The 18,067-nt window shown below is 40.9% G+C and overlaps 1 protein-coding gene across 1 annotated transcript in view; it reads left to right on the forward strand.

The window, feature by feature from the left end:
* AFG2A (AFG2 AAA ATPase homolog A) overlaps positions 1–18,067 on the forward strand; it is a 161,570-nt gene that overhangs the window by 30,814 nt on the left and 112,689 nt on the right. The window contains 3 exon segments of the mRNA XM_063157072.1: positions 5,390–5,443; positions 5,791–5,870; positions 17,420–17,546. Of these exon segments, the coding sequence (XP_063013142.1) occupies positions 5,390–5,443; positions 5,791–5,870; positions 17,420–17,546 (261 nt within the window).

An 18,067-nucleotide genomic window follows, 5' to 3' on the forward strand; every position in this document is an offset into this window, starting at 1 on the left:
GCTTGTTACAACTGCACTGCAGGGACTGGGGATAACAGGGTTTTGCCAGTTTGCTCCCTTACATACTTTGGAGCCCACAAGCACCTGCTGAAATTGAAGTTTTTCAAACCCCAGACAGGTGTCAACAAGTTTTTAATGTCCTCTGGAATGCAGGGCAGAGGGAAAGGAAGTGATTAAAATGGTGCATGGTGCTCAGCCTGGGATTTCCATGTGCTGAGAAGCTGGGAGTGATGCGGGTGAAATCTTGAAGCAGCCCTGAAAGAGAAGAAGCAGGCTTTATTCTTAACAAGCAAATAGAATGCGTTTTCTGAGCAAATATTTTTCTATGCAGTGTAACCAATTACCAAATCACACACGTACAGCCTCTGCCTTAGAAAGAGCCTTACTGTTAAATTAAAGGAAGTTTCAGTGTTTATCTTATTAACTTGCTTCCCTGCAGCCACCCTGAGTCATGTGCTGCTTTGGTTGGACTGTGGGAGGGATGGAATAGCATTTTGCCATGGAGATTACAGTGCCAAAGGACTCAATAACTAATTTCTGAGTCTCTTCAGTGTTGTTAGAGTAGAGCATAAGGCTGAGACAATTGAGATTGTTCAGTCTGGAGAAGAGAAGGCTTAGGAGTGACCTAATTGTGCCTTCCAGAACCTAACTAGAGCCTACATGAAAGATGGAGAGGGACTTTTTCCAAGAGCAGAATAAGGGAGAATAGTTTCAGAGTAGATTTAGGTTAGATAGATTAGGAAAAATTCTTTACTGTGAGGATGGTGAGGCAGTGGCACAAGTTGCCTAAAGAAATTGTTTATTACCCATCCCTGGGTATTGGATGTGGATTACCCATCCCTGGATGAGGCTCTGAGCAAACATGGTCTGGTGGAAGGTGTCTCTGCCCATGGCAGGGAGGTTGGAACTAAATGATCTTTAAGGACTCTTCCAACCTGGGCCATTCTGTGGTTCCATGACTCTGTCTCACCTTCGGTGTCCAAACTGGAAAGAATTAAAAAAAGATGCTGGGTTCAACCCTATGAATGGTGTATTGCTGGGGTGGGATCAAACTTTGCTGCTCTGAGCTGGATGTCTAAGCTTCTCCTGCAGTCTTAAGAGAAATTAGCACATGGCACCTGAGAGGTGAACATCTGTCTGCCCAAATCAGTTCATGTGAATGTCTAATTCAGATGCCATTATGTGACTGTGGGCACTGAACTTTGCCCTAGGAACACAGTATGAATGGTTGAAAAATAATTTTGGCACCTCTGTCCTTTTCTTTTTGTTCTTTTCTGAGATTCACAGTACAGAGCTCAGTTGCTAGAGACATCATTTGAAATTAGATATTAATTATGACTGATACTTTAATGCCTGATGATTTCTACTTTAAATATGCCAAAGAAGGAATTGTGCATTATCTTGTAGTAATAATCTAGAGTAGTAATCTGTTGGATGTGATAGAAACTTTCTAGTTGGATCTTTAGGACCTAGGAATTGTGCTCTGTGGCTAGCACAGTTTGATGTGTCTGTGTAAGAGCCCAGAACCTGTATGTGAGGTTATCAGGGTATTTCTGAAGAGTCTGGACTGAGCTGTGTGCTGGAGACACATCTGGAGCTGTGCCCGTGTGACTCAGAAAGCTTCAGTGCATTACTTGCCTGATTGTCAAAAGAGTGAAAAAGAAAACATGTAAGAGAAATCACTGCCTAAATTTCCTACCCAAGTGGTGGAGAAAATCTGCAAGTGGTCTTAAGGCCTGCTCAGAAAAATGACTGATGCCCTTTAACTTCAGGGGTAGCAGATGTCCCTCTTGCAGTTTAAAAACGCTTTGAGAACCTCTGTCAAAGCCATGTGTGCACAAGCTTATCTCATGTTGCTGCATGTATACAAGGGTTTTATCTTCTGTGCAGTTAATCTTGGAGAGTTAATTCTGATAATACTTTAAATCCAAGAAATTTGGATTTTTTATTAAAATAAAAAAGAAATTAAAATTCATCCAATCCAGACCATAAGCGAGTAGAAGGTTTCATGATGCACGGGGATATAAGTAAGTAGGGATGGAATAGTCTGTAGGCAGAGCATGCCTGGAAACTCTCTCTACTTTGAGGCTGAATAAAAAAACCTCAGCAGTATCCAGTGGGCCTGAATTGGCAGATTTTTTACTGTCAGTCTGGACTCCAGCTCACAAATGCTTATATGCATGGCTAAGCTACAACTACTTCTGCCAATTTTCTGCTCCAAATCTTTTGCTGGTTTTGGAGTCCCTGTGCAAATGTCCACAAGAAACAGGTTTTATTTCTACATGTCTGCTTGTATGGAAGATGACTTGTTGCAGATGAGAACAGAGCTGTGCAGCATTAAACTGGCCCATTTTTTACTAGCACCTCTTGGTCAGTCTATCAACAGCTATAAAAAGCTTTTAAAAAGAATCCATATGCTCACCCCTTGGCCAGAAATGATCTTTCAACAAATGTCAGCTAAGTCAAGCTCTTGTCATTTGCTTTTTAAAGCATTTAGAAAAGCACTGAAAAATAAAATGAAAAAACTCTCCTGGTATTTCTTCATTGGCCTCCAAAGTCTTCTAAAGGTGAACTTGGTGAAATGAGAAGCTGTGTCAGCTGCCAGCAGGTGACTTTGTGGTGGCCTGCAGACTGCCTGTCCTGCAGATTTGTTTTTCAAACAAGAGCTGCCATCAATCTGAGCTAAAGGACAGCACAGGTGCAGACAGGGTAAGGCAAAGGCTCAGCTCAGGTGGGACCAGAGCTCACCCAGCTACTTTGAACATCCAGCTGCTTTGAACACTTCTAGTTTTTGTGTTGTGGTTTTCAGTGTTTGCATGATTGAATTGTACAGCAATTCCTCCTCTTCTGTGTGTGCTTTGTCTTTGGAGCCTTTTCTTTTCTTGCCATGGACAGTAAGGATGAGCTGCTCACAGTAAAAAACGTGACACTCAAATGGAGTTCTGGTATCCCTCATGAAGGGTAAACTAGGAGACTTTCAAACCAATTTTCATTAAAATTCTCCACAAAGAGGCACAGCTCATTAACATGTAGTAGTCTTTCACCTGGAGTTGCTTTTTAGTGAAGAGAAAAATGGAGAAAAACTTAATGTCAAAGCTTACAACAAAAAGTTACATTCAAAATAATTCTCCTTGAAACATTTTAAATGGTATTTATTGCTTTGATGTTGCCTTCATCATATTTTAATGCTTTATTAAAAATAAAACTACATGCATCTGAAATTATATTGTACCTTAAAGCTCAAACAGGGTAGTTTTGGGGGTTTTTTGCTGAGACAAAAGAAAATGTCAGGCTGTTTGATGTTGGGTCACAGGAGAGGAGCACACCGTTGGCACGGATGTGTGTGATGTTGGTTTCCATGGGAATACTGATGTGAATGAAGATTACTTATGGGAATAAGGGCATGAAAGGGAAGCTCCAGAGGCTCCAAGGAAAAGTTAATGAGAGAAATCTGTAATTGTGGGTAGAGTCTGCAGTGGTTTCTCATTGTGACAGAGAGCTGGATGGAAAGATAGGACTCTGCTCTCATTCCTTAAGGATTTGTCAGGACTGTGCTATCGGATTCCTCATCTGCCCTGAATGTGATGAAGGACGAGGGCCCAGAGCAGCTGGGCTGTCTCTGAGCTGCAGTCTGCCCTCACTGGCTGCTCCACGCTCCTCATGGCTGATATCAGTAGCAGCAAAAGGCTTTGTGCTTCTCTCTCTCACCTTGTATTTTGTGTTTCTCTCCTCACCTTGTTTTTCCCTTCTGTCTTTCCTGCGTTCCTCAGTTTTGTGTGTGAATAATTCTGTTTCCACACTGGTACCCACCAGACTCCAATTTTGCAGTCATTGGAGGCCTCCAGGTGCCACTTTAGCTGCCACAGCAGTTGCTTTAAGAAAGAAAACAATGCTAATTGTATAATTTACCTTTCCTGCAGGCCAGGCACACAGTGCTGGCCCTATCAACTCTTACAGTGTGGCTATGGCCAGGCTGCTGCACTCACCTGGTCCTTTGGATAAAGGACAATTCTTTGAAAAGAAAGAAATAAAAGTGGTATCTATGCCTGGATGCTTTGCTGATATCAGATAACTTGTGCTTTGCTTTTCAGAGGATATTATTTTTTACCCCTACGTGAGCACAGGTGTTTTCCAGTGTCAAGGTAAAGTCAGTGCATTAACTGTTACTGCAGGAATGAAAATGAGCATGGAGAGGGGAGCCTGCAAAAACCAGTGTGCTGCATTTTTAGAGTGATGAATCTGTGTTCCACCAACCTGGGAGCAAAGTTCAGATGGTCCCATTCAAAGAGGGCTTGTAACAGAGGCTCTGCCATTGCCAGTGCATAAATGTGTGTCTGCCACACATTGTTAATTGTGACATACCTGCTGTTAAAGCTGCCCTGTGCTCTGGGCTGAGTTACCTGAAGGCACCCACAGCTGGGAGGAGGTGGTTCAGCTTTCTGACTGTGAAGGATGTTGTTTCTTCTGGGGGAATTACAAGGGCACCTGTTGTTGCCTGGGAAATAGATTGGAGCCACTGGCTCTTTTCGTTCAGGGCAGCAGATAATGATCCTTGTTTGTGGCTGCAGGTCAGTGCTGATGCAAACCAGACTGAAGTCAATGAGTCATTACCAATCCCAGGAGAAGCTGAGGCCCATTAGGAAGCCTTATTTAAGCAGCCTATCCTACAGGATACAGCAGAACAGAAAATACTCTGAGAATCTGCCATTGTTTTACTTTTTAGAATTGTAAGTACTTGTTCAAGACTGGAATGCTGACCCTGTGGTCTCCAGTCTGTTCCTGGTGGACAGGGCTGTGAGGATAAGCAGGCACCACAGCAGCTGGCACTCATAATCCTGCTTGGCAGGCTCAGCAGAGCAGCAGGAATGTGCATGAGCTCAGACACTGAACAGCTCCCTTGCTAGGGATGGGTTTCAGGTGTGCTGCTGTGGAGCTTCTTGCTTCACCTGCAGAGTGTCAGGTTCAAAGAAGTGCTGTTAAATGTTGGTTTAAGTCACTGCTGTGGTGCTTGGCTGGGCAGGATGCAGGTTGAGAGTGCAAGTAAATGCTTTGCTGTGATTTGTTCTTCTGGCTCCTTTGCAGCCCCTTGGTGTGCTGTTGTTGAGCACTTTTAAGACCCTCACAGCATTTGTTTTTGTGGTTAATTCAATTTCTCATTAAGATACTGGCAAAATATCAGGAAGAGAGGGCTAACCAACATGCATTGGTACTAAAATAAATGGAGAAACCCTCTATCTCTACCAGGCTAGGTCAAAATGCACCCATAAGACTTAAAAATGACAAAATCTCAGAATTTTTTGTAAGAGATCGAGACCAGTGTAGCACTGGCAGACCGTCTCAGTCATTTTGTATACAAGTGTATCATGTTTTTGAATTTTCTGTTTTTCAGGGGCCTGAGTTGATGAACAAATACGTTGGTGAGTCTGAACGAGCAGTGAGAGAGGTGAGAAAGGGCAGGCTGTGGATAACATTAGATACAAAGCTTCCTGGGCTTTCAAATTCTTCTCTGCTTATGAGGTTACTATTAAACTTCCTGAAAACTCCTTCTGGTGTAAGCTTAAAAAAGAAAATAAGAAAATGAAGCAGCAGGGATATTTAGCTTTCTCCTGCATTGGTACATGTTGAATTTGGGATCCTGTGGCAGCTTTTTCTACTCTTTAAAAAAAAAAAATCTGTTTTAAAATAGAAACAACCCAAGACAAGACAGGCTGATGTCTGTTATTGTGTTACAGTGTACTGTAAATGCTTCCTTCCCTTAAAACTGGGTATTTCATTGTTGGTTTTTTGTAGATCTTCAGGAAAGCCAGAGCAGTGTCTCCTTCAATTCTCTTCTTTGATGAAATAGATGCCTTGGCAGTTGAAAGGGGAAAGTAAGTAATCCTGTTACAAAAACAACAGACATTATTTCCTGATAAATGATTCTTACACTGTACAGTCACAGTTTTATTTACCTTTCTAGAATGATTTTATTAAATATCTTCATTCTTTATGGAGAAGGGTAATGTGTGACTTACTCAAGCCTATTTAACTTGGCATAAACAGGTAAGCTGATGGAGTTCCTCCTTTCTCATCTCATTAACAGGAATGAATTTACTGGTTCTCATGCTATTTGGCTCTTTTCTGTGGTTTTACCTTTTATTTCCAGAAACTTAACTCCTTTTTTTTCCCAGGCTTGTTGCCCTGGCCTAATTGGGTGTTTCCATCAAGCAAACAGTAGGATCATAAGCTACATAACACAAATTTCCTAGGAGAATACTCATAAAACTAAATTTACACCTATGTTTAAATGTTTTGCCAGACTGGGAAAAACTTCATTAAAAGATTTGGGAACACTTGTGTCCTTTCATGTGTGACATTAAGAAGGGATTATTGTGCAAACACCTAATATTATTTTTTTAATATCCTGCTTTGTGATCATTCCAAGAGATGTTTAGCTCATGTCTGAAGTAGAATGATTGCAGTTTTTAGTTGCCACTACAGCATTTAAGATTTGACAGGGTCTCTAAGTGGACTTTCTTGGGGGAGACCTCATTATAAATGTAACTGCTACTTGCTGTTGCAATAAATACTTTTATTCTGTTTTATTATGCATGAAAACCTGCCAAATAGGTGCATTAGAAAGTATTTGTCCTGTTTAAAGGCACATCAAAACTCCAACATTTTTCTGGGGAAAGCTCCCTCAGCATCCCTGCAGGTTCTTTTGTATTGCAAGAAGGATAACAGGTGTCATTTTGATGTTGGTGGCATCAACATCAGGAGGTGGCATCACGTGTAGCATAGAGCTGCCCTGTGAAGCTGCTAAGAAACAAACATTCTTACTGTTGAAAATGCAAAATCTGATTGAAGATGTTTTCCTCAAAGTCCTTCTCATATGCAACGTGTGCAGCTGTGAAATTTGTGATCTTCCTAGAAGTTCTATGCACTGAAGCAACAGAGAAATTGCAAAATTGTTTGCTTGAATCAAGCCAGTGGAGGGGAAAAGAAATATCATCCCCTGCTGCAATTGTTAATATGTTTAGCTTCCAGAACCAGCACTTCATCAAGATCAAACCTCCAAACCTCTTCGAAGGTTAAGCCATAATACATTTTAAACAGCTTTTTCACACAGTGCCCTGGAGGTGGTGAGTTTGTTTGTTTGTTTGCTTTTTTAGGGAGTAAACAACATGATTTTACCTTACCTGGGAGTGTCTCTGGGGGGTAGTAGGCCTGGCACAGCTTGCTGAAGAATGTGGTGTGACCTGCTGCAGTGGTGTTGTGCTGGAGACATCTGGTTTTGGAGCTTTAAAAAGAACAGGGCGGGACACACAAATATTTCATTGTCAAATCTGAACCAGATGGGAGGTAAAATATGTAGCAGAGTTCTCATAAAATTCATCTGAAATTAAATGGTGTAGGAAACCAGACAAGGCACTTATTAGAAATGGCCCTTTTTTACAGGCTGACTTTGCACAGTAGGAATTTGCAAATGCACTAGAGATGCTAACGATTTGAGGCCTCTGGAGATCCATTTCCTGTGCTATTACTGACTGTGCTGAAGTTTTCAAGGAAACACCTGTTTATATTGTCTCCCCATTCCCTCTGTTGGCTGAATTAGTTTTCTTTGCCTTGGCAGTGAAGAACACTCTGTGATATAGCTTTGTGAGAGTTGAAATCCTTGATAGGATGCTGTGGGCTTTGTGCAGAATGTGCTACATTCCATATCTCCTGGGTAGGCAGCCTCTCCTAATCCTACCAGGGTATGTCGAGAAATCCAGAGAATCTGAAACTGTTAAACTGTGAGAGTAATTTTATGTATAAATCTGATCAGAAATATAGATGTGAAATAACATTGAGTAAATAACTTAATGTTTTTGTTCTTTAAAGCAGCCTGCCAAGTATTCATTAACCCTTTATTTAGATTTGACTAAAACTTGTGGTTGTTTTGCTCCCAGCCTTCTGTAGAAGTCACTAAACAATCCCTTCTCAGCAGCAGGGGCATATGAACTAATAGATTTTGTAATTAAATGAGTGTAGAGGCAGACAAAGAAAGCTAAGGAATTTTCTTGTTGGGGCCATTCATGATAACTACTTTGCATCAGGTAGTGGATTCTGTCACTGCACAAGCCATTGTGCAAACACTGTGGCTGCACTCAGTTATGCCACAGTGTTTTATTTATGACACACTCCCAAGCCATAGTTTATTCCATAATTGTTACACATCTAAGATGCTACCTAATGTAACTGTCTCATGTAGCAGTTTTGTTTTACAAAATCCTGTTTGTGTGTGTTTATTAGTTAGAGCTAACAATACTTTGAAGTCAGCAATAATTATAGTAATTGCCATTGTTCGTTGTCAAAATGTTTTATTTGGAAAAGATTCTTTCTTATCCAGCCTGCTTAGAAGTCCCATATGTTTTATCAATATCAACTAAGATTTTTTTCCTTGTCTGCCCACACTCTCCCTAGTTTGCATGTAGTGGACACAGTAATACATATTGATCAAGGAATTAAGCAAGTAGGCTGGAGGCATACCAATTTTAAAGACAGTTTATGAAAATATTATCCTGCAGCTCTGAAGAAAAGTAGTTCAATGTAAGGAGCAATTGCTTGAGATAAAAATCTGATTATCCTTTATGAAAGAAGAGAGAGTGAATCTGAATGGTCTTGAGTTACCAGTGTAGTAGTGAAGACATAAAGATACTTTGAGCTGTGTTCACTTCTGCATTTTGTTCTGTTACTCTGAGCTTCTAATGCTCATGGAGGATTTTTCCATCTCTTTCTGATTTATGTAGAGATGTTACAGTAAATTTAGAGAGAACTGAAAATGAAAAATTAGTGGCTCAGTGGCCTGACTGTAGAGAAAAAGGGAGGCAATCACCATGACTGTTTCTAAAGAAAAATTATAAACCTGCAGCAGAAAAGATGGTAGAAAGTTAGAGGTTTAAGGTTTGAAGAGGAGAAATGATAGAGAAAGAAAAAAACTTCTTCAGTCATGCATCAGGAGAGGTGAACTTTGAGATGCACAGAGCCTTTTCCTCTGCTTTGTGGTTCTAATTAGCATCTGCTTGCACAAGCAGATTATGACTTTTTCTCTGCTTTCCCCATACTTTTGAAAGATGCTGTTATGACTTTTTGTAGAACAGATTGCACTGAGGCAGGACTGGTCCAGATACAGCAGAGTGTGAGCAGCAGAGTTTGCCTTGAAGTGATCCTGTGCCTGCACAAAGCTTGGGAGACTTTACAAATTACACAGCTGCTGAGAGTTATGGGTATTTGTTACCCTCAGTATCCTGACCATGTAAAACCTAATTCTTCTGGCCATTAGGGGTTGCCAAGAGGGAAATGGCTTGGTAATTAGACTTGAAAGTGATGAATGAACTTGGGTCTGTGTAAATGCAGTGCAGACAGTCTGTTTGCTGAACTTCAGAAATCTCCGTGCTTTGGAAATGGGACATTGTTTATATAAGTAGGATTTTTAGGATTTTTCAGCAAGAGACATCCTTTTCTTGTTTTTCAGAAGCAAAGCATTTCCCCTTTAACTGCAAGTCTCTATAATGTAGGATGGGAAATGCTGCAGACTGCTGTGAAAGGTACTGATTAATGCTATTTTCCAAGGGGAAGAAAAAAAAGGCAGACCAGGGACAAAATCAGTACCTTGTATTTGACATGTGGATGCCAAAAGTTGGTAGATGAATATTGCTAACCTTTTTAGAGGATAAAAGTGACAAAGGGAAGGGACTTTGCTACCAATCCCCTGAAACCACAGCATGATGGTGCTTTTTTTGGGAAAATATGTTGTCCTGCATGGTGGGGGAAGGACAGATAAATTCCTAAGCCACAATTTAAAATAGTCAGAACCACTGAAAGACACACTGTTTTCACTTTTGGTATGAAAATCTTTGCAGTCTCAAGTTCTGAGGCTCTTGGGTTTTTAGAAGAACCTGTGAAGAACAGCAGCTTCTCTTCTGTAATGTACCACCTCTGCCCTTAAACAGAGATAGTGATAAATCTTCTCTTTTTAAACCAAGATTCTGGGATATTTTAGCTCGTATTTATTTATTCTCTACCCTTGAACTTGTCATTGTATTTTAGTGCCTGTGCAGATTCCCCGATGCAATGGGCAGTGTCTGCCATTGAAGGAGCTCAGTGTGTTGCATCCAGTAATGAAACCCACGGGCTGAATTCTGTGGGGATGCAGCAAAAGGGAGAGGTTCTTGGCAGAAATCCACCTTGCACAGGGTGAATTAGCAGTACTGAAGCTGGAGGAAGTATTGTCCCCCTGATATTTCTCATGCAAAGCCAGAAGAACATTGTCAAAGTATACCTGGAAGATATGGAGTGTCCCCCTGCCATGGTTGTTATGAGGGACCCAATCTTGTTCAGCTCAGACAAAGAACTTTGTGTTTCTGGCCTCTGTTGGCACTGGTGTCCCAGAACTGGGGCACATCAGCAGATTCCCTGCAACATCTGAGCCATGTTTGCACATGATGGAGAATTGAGGCATTCAGAACTTTGGTGACTGTTGGATGAATTCTTTAAACTGTTGGAATTTGGTATCCAAACAAATATCGTCTGGGGAAAAAAGCTGCATGCCTAGTGCCAGCTTTTTATTTTAGGCCTAGCAAGGACTGGTGAAAGAAGAAAGTTTTGAAACTATTTTATTTTACAGTAAAGCTTGTAATTGGTTTTGGAAGAGCAGTTCTAACAAATTACTCATAGCTCATGTGTGTATACAGCAAATGTCTGCAATCCCTTTAATTTTAAAGTGATCTTGTTAATGCTTTTGGCTATCAAGAAGCATTTATCATGTGGTTTTGCATCTGTGTTTCTTCCTTTTTGTTTACAACCCCAATAATTTGTAACTTCCCAGCCTACATTATAATTTGGGTATTTGAAGTCAATAGAGACTTTCATTAACATCAGTGAAAGCAGGACTGGATCGATAAACCCTTTTCTTGAAGTCATCATTTTTAATGATAGGCAGGAGGAACATAATTGTAACTAAAATTTATGAACAGTGAACCTATTATACATAGATATTGTTGGAATGAAATGAAATCCAGTCTAGTTAGTTACTTCTAGGTCTCAAATACTTACAGCCTAAACTGTGCTTGCTTGCCTAGTAGATGTGATTGATTACAGATTTAAACTTGATTAACTTCCAGGAATGCACAGAGGAGAAATGCTGAGAAAAACAGAATGAAAGAACGTGGGAAATATACTGTGCATCAGGTGTGTGCTTGGTTTGGGGTTGTTTTTATTTTGTTTCATTGCTTTTTTTTTAAGGCAACATCAGTGTTAGCAGAATAGGAGAACTCGTGATGTTAGCATCCTTCCTATCAGCCAGGCAGTGCCTGGGCAAGCTGCAGGTGTGGCCTAATGCCAGTCTTCCATGGATGTGCATCTGGAATTAGCTCCAAGCAGATAGAAATGGGTGATGGATCACCACCTAGGCACTCAAGCATTTGGAGATGTGCTTGGGGAAATCCCTCTGGAAGAAAGCCTGTTGATTCCTAACCTGTCTCAAGCTGGCCTCCTTTTCCTTTTCTCTCTTTTCGCTGTTTCATTTTTCTGGGCCTACTTCATTAACTTTTGGAAGCTGCAATAATGAGAAATGTAGGTGAGTGGAAGAGGCTGCTTACACAACCGTGAAGGATAATTAGGATGTGTCTGCAGCTGCCTGCAGGCCATTTGTTTCAAAGTCACCTGCTGACAGCTGAGCACTGTTTCCTGTTTTCACAAAGCTCATCATCTTTTTAGAAAAGCTTACTTGCAAGCTGGAGACCACTCAAGGAGTACTTGGAATTCTTTTATTTTTCTGTGCTCTTCTAATGCCTTGCAAACCAAATTACATGAACTGCATTTAACTGGTGAATCAACAGTTGGCAAAACATCATTTTGGCATGGAGGTGACAATGAAGATAAAAATTCTACCCAGACTGAATTTCCCAGAAATTAGTAAACCTAAACTTTACTTAGGTTTCTTCTGGGTATTTCCCTTCTGTAGTACTTGAATTTTGTGCTTGAGAAGACAGGGAAGATATGAAACAATATGGTGGGTAGTAGTTGATAGAGTTGGTGCGTACAGGATCCAACAGCGCCTAATTGTAAGGTGCTGATGGAGGGAAGGGTTTAGGATCCTCTTCTTGCAGGGTTTTCCTGATCACACAGGCAGGAAAATTCCCTCCCATGAGGAATATTTCTTCTGAGCACTAAAGGGGCTTGTGTACTAGAATGTTTTGAGGTTGGTTTTTTTTTTTTTTTTTTTTTGTTTTCAATGAACAGTGATGCCGTAAGTGATAATATTAAAGATTTGCATGCATATATTGTTCTTAGGCTTTTTAACAACATCCAAGCCTGTAATATCTGTAGTGGTCTTAATGATGATTGTTGAAGTTGTACCGTTCACAGAAATAGGTTTGGCCCAGTGTTTTAATATTGGACAAGCCTGCTTTTCCTGACTGGCATGCCGAACAAAATGCCCCAGTGATGGAATTTTTGCACAAAATTTGATATCAGGGACCATCCTGCAGTTATTGTCTTTCTGGTAATGCTATTGGAGTAGAGAATTTTTTATTTTTCAAGTGCTGAGGAAAACCTTAACCTGCCAGAGGCGTGTTCCAGCCGAGCTGGGAGGGAGAGCAGTAGAAGCGTGTGACAGTTAATTAGGATGGCGGCAGCCGCATGGAAAAGCCGGCCTTGGCAGGTGCTCCTTGCTGACAGGTTCCCCCTGAGCAGCCCCCACACAAATGTCAGACTCAATAAAAATCCTTCAGGCTATGAGAGTGGGAGTCTGCTGGCAGGATGCTTCTGTATTTCAGGAACCTTTTCTGTATTTCAGGAGCCTTTTACCTCTGTAGTTCACAGAGAGGTGGAGAGTCCTGCCAGCAGGGTCTATTTCAACCTGTTCACATTTTTTTGATCCCGAGCGTTCTGTCATGTCAATGAGTTTTACATTTGTTTTGATATGAAATTATTTCCAGAGGTTTCAGTGAAAGGGTTATTTGAGATGATACCACGTCCACAAGTGTTTTTAAAACCTATAAATTTTGATTGTGGTTGCGATTCTTTTGTTTGAGGGGCAAAAATAATAAGGGCAGGTTTTATCCATGTGTAAATCTTGCCTGATGGGATGCTTTGGAACAGAAGGTGGGTTGGCCTCCCTTGTCACAAAACCTGCATTATAGATTTCAGCTATGTGGGGATTAATCCATCTGCAGTAATTTATCCTGAATACTTCTCCTGAGGTCATTCTCTGACCTTGCAGCTCTGCCTGAGGTAGGGTCAGCTGTGCAGGAGAGGGGTCCTCCCGGACTTCCTCCTGCTTTGGCAGCCTCACAGTTGCTGTGATATTAACAGCTCTCAAAATGTTACTGTGTCAAGATTTCCTGCATTTCCACATCTACAGTTTAGCAGTGTAATTAAATTAAGACCCTGATTCTGAAGCCAAGGTATTTTGACAGGCTTCAGTGCCATTGAAGTCAATGGTGGGATGGAGACTCACTGGTTCTCCTTTATGAGATTTAAGTGGTGGTGGAGATTTAAATACATTTTTTCAGTGAAAATGACATCTGGAGTATTTTTTCAGAAGTGCTCTAGATGGTCAGATGATGCAAATGTATGTTTGCTTTAGTTCACAGTGGTGATGCTTACCAAATTTTATCTTGGGGTGAAACTGCAGTTTCTGCATCCTCAGACTGCTTTTAGTTTTCAAATATTAAAAAATGTGTTAGAAAAAGGGTGGGGAGGGGGAAAGGAAATTAAATAAGTAAAATGTACAAAACAAGAAGTTGCTGTCAAAAAAATTCCTATAGCAGGAAGGGTAACAGATTTAAATGTGATTTCATACATCTGGTTATGTCTGGAAACAAAATCTTCTTGGCCTGAAGACCTGTATAAGCTAGTGAACTTTATGTACTCCTTGGTGTAGTGATAGGATCAGGCTGTGGTTGCTTTTATATGCCCTGGAAGCAGTATGAGAGTAGTTTAAGGTGTCCAGGGGGAAATTTCAGTGCCCACTGATACATGAATCCAGCTGGCTTGAGTGGTCATTGGATATAGCCAGAGGAGATAGAAATAAAAGCTGTGGACAGCCCTCTCCTGCTATATTGGTTTTGGAGCTGGTACTCCCGATCCATCAGGACAAAGGCAGAATTAATTCAGATTAATTGTGAGTCTTTGGTAAACTGTAGAATACATGGTTTACTCTGCCAAAATGTGTATTGGGAATGCCTTTAGCCAAAGTAAAATACCAAGAACAAGTTTGTCTTTCATATTCAGTGTGGAGAGTCTTACCTGACAGGCTTCAGGAATCGTCTCTGGTGGTCAAGCTGAGTGCCTGTGCAGGAGTGCACATGCTGTGTCTGAGACTGGTGGGACACTTGCAAGATTAGCTGGACTACCACGTAGAGGAGTATTTCTGTCTCTAACTGCTGTAATGACCTTCTCTACCTTTAAAAACTTCATTGAGGATTGTAAATATAGTGCAGTTGGCAAAAAATTAAAACAACACATAGCCTCATGTATTTGATTAGGGCAGCACCAGCAACTCTCAGGCAGGCTCCTCTTTGGTCACACATTTTTTATTTCAGAGGTATTTCTGGTTGGGGCACAGCTCCTGGTGCACACACATGGCCCTGCATGGATTATGTGAGGGGCTTAGCTCTGGCTGCCTGGATTTGCAGGCAGCATGTTGACAGGAAATGAGTTTGTACCAGGACGTGCCTTTGGAGGACCATTTCCAGGCAGTTGTGAGGGTGACATCAACGTGTGGAGGTCAGCTGGAGGCAGGGGAGGGGGGCCAAGGCCGCCCCTTGGCTGGAGGTTGGTTTTGGCAGTGCCTCTGTGGGACTGGAGGGTTAATCATGGTTTGTTTCTCTGGCTGCTGCTTGCGTCAAAACTCCGGGCAGCCTTAATGAAGGTTGCCTGTGCCCATTTGGGAGCCTGCTGGGAAAGCGTGGGGAAATGGAATCCTTGCCTGTCACCCCTGGACAGCACAAGAGCTCTCGGAGCTCACCATGGCTCTGAGGCAGCTCCCAGCAGCTGGGGAAGAGATCTCTCCCTGTGCCTGCCTGGGATTTTTATGGGATGTCCTGTTCAGCCAAAAGCTATTTTATTGTAGGCTGTGCTGAAATGGTGTGATGGCTTAGTGAACTATGTAAATAAAAGCACTGACCTCAGAAATCCGTGGTGTCATAGGAGCCGGGCGTTTCTTCACTTCATACTGATTTTGTTATTGATATTTTTTGCACGCATGGACTTTAAAATTGTTTGATTCACTTCTAAGCGATAATAATAAAGCCCCTAATAATGTCCTAGAAGCCCTGCTATTGTTTGAGCTGTGTTATACCATGAGTGATTGCCTAACTGCAGTTTTCTGATGACGCCCTAATTGCATGGAAGTCTTTGCAAAGTGCATTTCCCTGTGGGGATTTTCCTTAGAATAAACACTTCTTTAATGTGTTGTGGGTTTTGTTTTTTTTTTTTTTTTTTTAGTCAGAAGCTTGTAAGGGAAATGTTTATATTGGGGAAAGATGTAATATCCGTTCTAGCCACCTCTCTCTAAAACTAATTTTTTTTCTTTTTTTTTAAGGAAACAAAGAAAAGTTTAGCATCTCCTCCCAAGTTTTCTAGCTTCAGATCATCTCAAATAACGTTAACATTTTTGTCCCAGTTTTACAATTATTTTTACTTTTGCTCAGCATTTTCTTTTGCTCAGTCTATTGGGTATAAAGTGGAGTAAAATTGAAACTCATGGAAGATGGGAGGCCTGGATCCCTACTGAGACTAGCTAATGTTACAAAGTTGATTTTAATTTCCTTTAAGCTGTGTGTCTTTCCAAAAGCATTTGCTATCCATGTCCAACACCTAAAGTGTTTTATCACACTCAGCCCTCTATAAGTCAGTGGGACTCTGACCCATGGGTATGTTAGAAATACTCAAATATGGCTGGGGAATTTCCAGTGTGGCTGCAGAAACTCCAGAATCTGACAAGCAGGTAACCCAAGTCCCTTCTCTAATATTTCTTAGCAACCTAAATATTTTACTCTCTTAGCCAACATTTATTATAGCTCCTTAAAGATGTTTTCCAGACTGGGTGTGATAAGTTCACTGTTGTGCTCTGGAAAATTGCAGAACTGGTTGTAGGATAGGAAAGTTAGGGGATTTATTTGGAGCTGTACAACAGTGATGGAGCCATTACTCTTGCTTTGGCTCTGGGACGTCACTGTGGTGGCAGTGCTGCAGCAATATATGTGTATAATAACTGTACAACTGTATTTGTGCACTCTCTGTCTGGAAATAATTGGATCACTTACATTTTAGTATATTTAGTATTTTTATTTTTTGGAAAATTAAAACATCAGGATGATCGTATGGCTCTTCTGTGTGTGTGTAGGTCCTGTTCATCTATATAAGCCTTAAATAGAACTTTTGGAAAAGGACTTGCAAAAAATTTGAGATCAAAAAATTATCTCCATCCTGGTCTTGTTTTGAGTATCAGACTTCTTTTTGCTTCTTGGTTTATAGGGATCCAGAAGAACGGGTGAGATTAATTTCTTTAAAATTGTATTGAAAAGAGCCGATTTAATGGTAGAGAAGTAAAACCTTCCCCTGTTCAGCAGAAGAGGGAATAGCCCTTGAAGAGCAGTCCCTTTGGTGAAAGATGATGGAGGTGTGTGCCTGCCATCCACAGGGGAAGGTTGTGTGGAAAACAGTGAGGTTTTGGTGTGTGCCAAGAGAAGGATTCCCAGTTTCTGGTAAAGGAGGATAAAACTCACATTTTTGGTACAATCTCCAGCTGCTGTCCCTAGCCTGCTTCAGTTTCCTTGCCCCTTCTCAGCAGAGGAAATACTTTATGCTTGTCTGCTTAGGTTTTTCACATATTGGTGATTTTAAAACTGAAGTTTTCAGTTTTTTAGTGTTGGGTTTTTTCCCTGGTATCTGGAAAACAAACTGAGTCAAAGGACTGACAATGCAATTATGAGGCAGTTGGTCAACACTCAATTTATTCTCACATGATGGAGAGAATATAAAAATGTATAGCAAGTCTGCAAAACACATAACTGCCTCATTTTTTATACTGCATAGGGGGGTATGAGCTCTTACTTGGATGGTGTTAAAAATAAAGGTTTGTCTGACTAGTAACGAAGTGGCTGGAATTCAGTTTTCTTAAAAATGTTTATTCCAGATACCCACATTGTGGTAAGTTCTTTACAACCTCCATAGCAGGGCAATAAGTAAAAAAAAAAAAAAACCCAAATCTCAGTTGCTTTGCTGAATACCAAGAAAACCTATGGAACTCAAATTCTTTGATTTGGTTTTACTCACTTATCACTGATGCCATTTCAGAGGGTGAAAATAAATATTGTATCTTTTCCTTTCTCCTATTTTGAGGAAGGCAAAGATAATGCTTTGACTTTTTATTTTTTCTGTAAATCAGCTCTTCAGGTGCTGGGAATGTAGCAGACCGTGTCTTGGCTCAGCTGCTGACGGAAATGGATGGGATAGAACAGCTGAAGGACGTGACAATCCTGGCAGCTACAAACAGACCGGACATGATAGACAAGGTACAAATGGATGCACTGTTTATATCCTGTTCCTCTTGAAAAGACCACATTTTGGTATAGTTCCATCCTCTTACTCTCCAAACTGCTGTCTGATCAACTTAATGATGAAGGGTAGAAGTTTGGAAATGAAGACAAGGCGGAGCAATGGTTCAGGTTCCTCACTTTTTTCCCCTCTCTACAGATTTTTTAACAGAAAAAAAAGTTTTATGGTAGCCTTAAATATCTGTTTCCTAGAAGAAGCTTTCCTTAAGCCAAGCTCATTGAACTAGTGCAGCAACATTTCTGTCAAACTGCTGCTGTGGTTTTTGCTTCTGTTGTGTTTGTTTATGCAGGAGTTTGCTGGAGTTGGTTGGTTTCATTAGTTACTTCCTTTCAAGGATTAAGTGTCTCAGCAATTCAGTTACCAACTGTAAACAGGGAAATTTCTCCTCAAATCCCACGGCAGCTCTGCTGGTGTGACAAGAACATTTCAAGTTCGTGAAATCTTGAGGGTTGTAACACTTACTGCAGAAAGCATCCAA

The sequence above is a fragment of the Melospiza melodia genome, chromosome 5, assembly GCF_035770615.1.
Source record: "Melospiza melodia melodia isolate bMelMel2 chromosome 5, bMelMel2.pri, whole genome shotgun sequence".
Classification (NCBI taxonomy): domain Eukaryota; kingdom Metazoa; phylum Chordata; class Aves; order Passeriformes; family Passerellidae; genus Melospiza; species Melospiza melodia.